The sequence below is a fragment of the Sorex araneus genome, chromosome 2 (assembly GCF_027595985.1).
Source record: "Sorex araneus isolate mSorAra2 chromosome 2, mSorAra2.pri, whole genome shotgun sequence".
Classification (NCBI taxonomy): Eukaryota; Metazoa; Chordata; class Mammalia; order Eulipotyphla; family Soricidae; genus Sorex; species Sorex araneus.
Window position 1 is genome coordinate 283,636,753 of NC_073303.1, and position 5,854 is coordinate 283,642,606.

The following is a 5,854-nucleotide window of genomic DNA, read 5'->3' on the forward strand; positions in this document are numbered from 1 at the left end:
CAGCTCCATAGAAGTGCTATTTTAGACAATGAAAGAAATGCTGTAGTTCAGTGCAAAAGCGTCTGTTCCCCATGTGTGAGGCTCTGGCATGGATTGACAGCCCCACCCACCGCCACCGCCACCGCCACAATACCTTAGAAAAACAAAAAAAAAGATACAGTTACCTCCTTGAAGCAAACTAAAACCTGCAAGAAATGCCCCAACTGCGGCTGGGGTTTGTGTTCAAGCCAAGAGCTCTGTGGACCAGCTGAACGGGAAAGTGAGACTGCAGGGGTCCTGGGGCTCCCAGGCTGCTGGGTCGCCGTCTTGGGTGACAGGGGGAGGGGTGAGGGGGATGCAGACAGAGAGCGCCTTTGAGAAAAGAGGGGGCGCGCGCGCCGACGCGGGATTTGCACCCCAGTGCATGTGTTTCCTCCCTGGGCGCCCACCACCGGCGCTTTGTAGGACCCTTAGGAGCAGCCCAGACCCTTCTCACCTTGGCCAGTGCTCCCGGGGACCCTCCCCCCCAAGATCCCCAGCACACCAGCGCTTCGGCACGCGCGGCTTGGCAAACGCGGTGGCTTGGCGCGCGCTCCAAGTGAGTTTTAGTGACCTGCGGTGGCCGCTGGGCTTTGGAGGTTGGGGTGGCGGTGTGGGGGACGGTGACCCCTATCCGGGCATCCGCGGGCCGCCGCCTTTGTGCCGCCGCTGCTCCCGGCTCCCGCCGCTGGGGGGCGGCGTCCAGTCCGCCTCCGACCCCCGACAATAGCGCGCGGGGTGGGGGAGCCGCGCGGGGCCGGAAACTTTTCCCCGGTGTCCCCGCCGCGGCCGCTGCCGGCCGGGAGCGCAGGGCCGAGCGCGCCCCTCTCCGGCCCGCCGGTCCCAGGGAAGGGGGCGCGGGGGCAGCCGGGCCATGGGGGAGGCGCCCGCGCCCTGGGACGGGGGCTACCTGGACCGCTGCTTCGCGCGCCACCGCGTCTGCATCTCCTTCGGCCTGTGGATCTGCTCCTCCTGCTGCTGGCTCGCCGCCCACGCGCTGTAAGGGGGACCCCGGCAGGGCCCGGGAGGCTGGGGGGGCCCGGGGGGACAGGGAGGTGGTGGCGAACGGGACTCGGGGGCTGGGGGAGCTCGCTGCCCGCACCCCCGCCCTGCGCTCTCGGAACCCTCCGGGGAGGGGGCGGAGGAGCCGGTACGCAGCCCTTGGCAGGAGCCAAACAGCTCTGCAAGTCCGCCACTTTCCGGATTCCAAGCCCCGGGAAGCCGGGCTGCGAGCCAGCGGCAGGCGGCCGGGTGGTGCAGTGAAAGGCGCCCGAGTTCTGCTCTGGGCGGCTATTGTCAGCCTGACCCCGCCTGGGCTCCTGCTCGGCGCTGGCCACGAGAGAGACCTCTGCGCTCCGCTTCCTTACATGAAGGGGGAAAACAACTCCTAGACGGGCGGGGAGGGATGGAGTGGGTTCCAACCCCGCGCTTAGTAATGGCTCGTGTACTATCTCAGGGCTGCCACCAAGCCTTGGCAGATGACAAGGGCCTTGGACAAAGTTTCCTTCTTTTAAAAAAAATTTTTTAAATAATTTTTTTTAAACTTTGGGCACCATGGTTTATAAACTGGTATTAGAAGGATTTCATACACCATCTATTCCCGCAGCACACGGTCACCCCTGTCCAGTTCCCTCCCCCACCGAGTTCTCAGTTTCTGTCGCCTTTGGGCATGTGGTATTCCCGGTTCTGTTCCTTCATATCCCGCATCTAAGGGATCATGCTGTGTCTGTCCCTCCCCTTCCGGCTGACTTCCCTCAGCATGGAACTCGCCAACTCCAGCCGGGTGTCCCTCTGGCCTCAGTTTCCCCACGGCCCTCTTTGTAGGGGAGGGCGCAGGTGGTGAGGGCCTGGTGCTGACCCAGGCCGTTGCCTCAGTCTGTCCGGCACCGGGAGTGGGTTGGCAGGTGGTCACCCACAGTAGGCTTTTCAGGGTGAGTCTGTCTGAAATGAGTCCCCAGGTCTTGGACCACTTGGTCCCCAGCTTGGAAGGGTGTGGCGACTCAGGGGTGCGTCCCTACAGCGGAGAAAGAGTTAGTGTGCAGGCTCTCAGTGTCACCCCTTCAGGCCTGTGACCTTGTCACAGAGACCCCACACTTAAGCGCGAAGAAAAAGCCACGCGGCTGTTTCTGGGGTGAGTGCAAAGAATCGGGGTCCCAGGTCTTGTTTGAAAGAGGTGGGCTTGGGGCCGGAGCGATAGCATGCGACCGACCCAGGTTCAATCCCCGGCATCCCATATGGTCTCCCCAGCACCACCAGGAGTAATTCCTGAGCATCACTGGCTGTGACCCAAAAAGCAAAAAAAAAAAAGGGGGGGGTGGGCTTAGGGCCTGAGCAATAATACAGCCGCTGGGGCGCTTGCCTTCTATATGGCTGACCCAGGTTCAGTTCGATCCCCGGCACCCCGAGGGCACCCCGTATGTGATTCCTGAATGTCAGGAGTAAGCCCTCACCACTGCCCACCCGGTGTGACCTTAAACAAAACCAATTTTAATAAGGTGAGCTAATGAGGCGGTCCGGCCAAAGACACACGCCCAGCTTCAGGGACGTCACTAGCTCCATCCCTCATCATCCCCTCAGAGGCCGCTGTCGATGCCCAGGCTTACGGGGTGCAGGAGCGTCCCTGAGAAACGGCCTCAGCTTCCCTGCGCCTCCCCCTGCACACCCCGCTTCAGCCGCCCTGGCCCGGGGATTGTGTCTCCGTCCTCCCTGGAGCTGGACGAGGGCTGAGTGCAGGGCAGCCCGCGGTGTCCACCCCGGAGCAGGGAAACGGCTGCAGATCTTACCTCGCCTGATCCCACGGGTTCTCTCCTCCCTGCAGGTGGGGAGGCTCGATCCCACGGGTTCTCTCCTCCCTGCAGGTGGGGAGGCTCGATCCCACGGGTTCTCTCCTCCCTGCAGGCGGGGAGGCTCGAACCAGATTATTTTTATTTCATTTGGGGGAGCCCCACCCGGTGGTGCTCGGGGGCCACCCTAGCTCTGTGTCCTGGGGCCACCCTGGGTGGGATTTGAACTTGGGTAGTTGCCACCGTGCTTAAGGCAAATAACCTTAACCTTGGCGCTAACTCTGACCACCACGATTCGCTCTAGTTTGGGTCCAGCTTCCAATTCCCAGTCTGTTCCTGAGTCGGTTTCTGGAGCTCGAGAACCCCCATAGAGAGCGGATGTTCCCACTGTGTGCCTTGGACTTCCTCTGGCCAGTCAAGGGGCGTGGGGCACTCGCTGTCCTCCCCTCCCCCCCAGTTGCCCAAAGCCCACACTCAGAGCCAGACAAAGGGCTCCAGCGATGAGAAGTGGGTTCGTGCTGCAGTTTCTCCATGAGCATGAGGCAGGGAGCATCACTGTTCCCCCAGATACCCTCAGAGACGCTGATGGAACCCTGGCTGCTCCCAGCTCAGCCTGGCCTCCGCGATCATCCTTAGGTTTGGGAGGGAACGGAGGCAACTAAGGGGCAGGAGCCACAGTAAGGGGACAGAGGCCCCGGGGTGACGCTATCTGAGACTGGTGCTTTCACTGTCTGTAAAGGGACTCGCACCCCAGCATCCCAGTGGGAATCCGCCCCTCCCCTCCCCAGCCCCCCTGGACCTGAAGGATTTTTTCCTTCCAGTTCAAAGAGACAGTCGCCTTTTCCTGCCGGGTGAGCGCCACCGTGGGGTTCCTTTCAGCGACCCTCCTGTTTCCTTTCAAAAAATAAAACCCGACAGCTGGCTTGTCAGCACTGAGTGGCGTGAACTCGAGCCTGGCTTAGCGGGCGGAAAAACATCCCTTCCTCTTCACCGGCCAGGGGGTGTCTGGCTCACGCCACAGGCTCCCTGCATACGGCTCTGTGGGGGGTGCTCGGAGCCTTCCGCCCACCCGCAAGCCCCTTCAGCTCGGTTCAAAAACACCCGCTGATGGGGTCCGGGAGACAGTGCAGTGGGTAGGGCGCTTGCCTGGCGTGCGGCCAACCCGGGTTCAATCCCGGACATCCCGTATGATCCTCTGCGCACCGCCAGGAGTGACGCTTGAGTGCAGAGCCAGGAGTAAGCCCTGACCCAGGGGTTCCCCAAAACAGAAGGAAAAGGACATGAAGACACCCACTGCTATCAGGGGGCTGGGGCTCTGCTGACGCGAGTCTCAACCATCCCCCTGGTGCCTGCCCGGCGCGGTCTCTTGCCTCCACCGCAGGCTGCTGTATCTGCGATGTGTCCAGAGTACCCGCAGGACCGGACGGGGCCGGTCGGCGCTGGGCGCGGTGTGTTTCCTCCTGGCCAGCCTGTGTGACCCCGTGGGGGCGATTCTGGCCAAGCAGCTGCCCATCCAGGTACGCGGTGCGGGAGGCCCCCCCTCCCAGAGCTCACATCCTTCGAGTCTGTTCGAGAGTGACCTTCCTCCCCTGGGTGCTCTGGACCCCTCGAGCTGCTTTGCTTTTCTCCCAGTGCTCACCAGCTGGTCTTTGCTTATTGAAACGGGAGCGCCCAAGGGGCCGGAGCTTGTGTTCCTGACCATATCCCCCAACATTGAAATAACTGGCACATAGTAGATGCTCAATAAATAGTCCTTGTTTTTCCAACCAGGGCCCCAGCCGCTACAAAGCACCTAACTCCTTTTTCCTTGTGCTACCAAGTCCATTCCAGTGCTCCCAAATAGCTTTTCTACCCCCTTTGAGAAAGAGGACATCTGCCTCCAGATACAGTCCCTCAGAAAGCCAGCGTGACCCTCAGTGCTGGTCATCTTGTAGGCTCTGGCTGGATGCTCGCCCACGCGGATGGGAAGGAGGGTGGCCGGGGACCAGGACAGCAGATCTGAAGCGTCCCAGACCTGGCTTTGAGCCGTGCTCTCTCGGACACGGGCCACTGTGTGTGTGTGTGTGTGTGTGTGTGTGTGTGTGTGTGTGTGTGTGTGTGTGTGTGCGCGTGTGTGTGCGAGCACATGCGTATAGGGTTGGGGGGGCTGTCCCACGCTTAGGAGCAGAGTGAGCCCCTGCTCGTTTCCGACCAGAGATGCTCATCAGCTTAAGGACACTCAGCCCGAAGGACCTTCCTTCCGTATCCCTTTACCCCCCTCTGGCGTGATGCTGCCGTCACCCGTTTCACACTGAGGGGCCAGACGCCTCGTCCCCTCCGCCCAGGAGCAGGGCCGGATTCGCACTCTGGGCCAGACCCTACCTGTCGGTAGTGACGCTTCTCGCTCTCCTCCGGCCGCGGTGCAGGCTGTCCCGGCACTGTTAGCCTCCCTGTGTGTCAGAGGAGGAAACCGAGGCCCAGAGACATGCAGTGACGAGGCAAACGTTGCAGAGCAGAGCCGTGGCTGGGTGGTGGAGGGCATGTGTGGGAGAAGAGGAGGGCCGGGCGTTTGCCCCTGTCCACGCCACGCGGGGCAGCTCCTCAGCTCCTCGGCAGTCAGATGGGGATGGGAGCCACCTGAGCGGTGGGTAGACAGAAGCTTCTGGAAGCTCCGGCCGGCAGCAGCGGTGTGAGAGAGAGGGGCAGGTTGGGTGCGGGGTGAGGCAGCTGTTTGCACCCTTTCCCCCAGGTCTTCACCGGGGCCTACCTAGCAGCCGTCCGCCTGGTCGGCGTCGTGTCCGTTCTCTCCCCCACCTGCAGCTCCAAGTCCACGTCCGGCTCGGGTGAGTGTGCGGCCGTGAGGGAAGCCGGCGGGGCTGGCCGGTCAGAGCCACGCAGAGAGGGGCAGAGGCGCTGGGAGGGCCTGTCCGCTGGGAAGGCCGCGGGGATCAAAGGGGAGGGAGAGCTGGTGCGGGTGTGTGTGTGTGTGTGTGTGGCGGGGGGATGTGGGGCCAGACCCAGAGCCACAGGGGCAGTGGCGGGGCTGCAGGGGCCAGGTGGGATGGGCAGCCCCG

The 5,854-nt window shown here is 62.5% G+C and overlaps 1 protein-coding gene across 1 annotated transcript in view; it reads left to right on the top strand.

The window, feature by feature from the left end:
- The first annotated feature begins 534 nt into the window (after window positions 1–534).
- Window positions 535–5,854, top strand: part of TMEM44 (transmembrane protein 44) — a 22,949-nt gene continuing 17,629 nt past the window's right edge. The window contains exons 1-3 of the mRNA XM_055124791.1: window positions 535–1,017; window positions 4,183–4,318; window positions 5,530–5,756. Coding sequence (XP_054980766.1) covers window positions 893–1,017; window positions 4,183–4,318; window positions 5,530–5,756 — 488 coding nt within the window. The 5' untranslated portion in view covers window positions 535–892. The remainder of the gene's footprint in view (window positions 1,018–4,182; window positions 4,319–5,529; window positions 5,757–5,854) is intronic.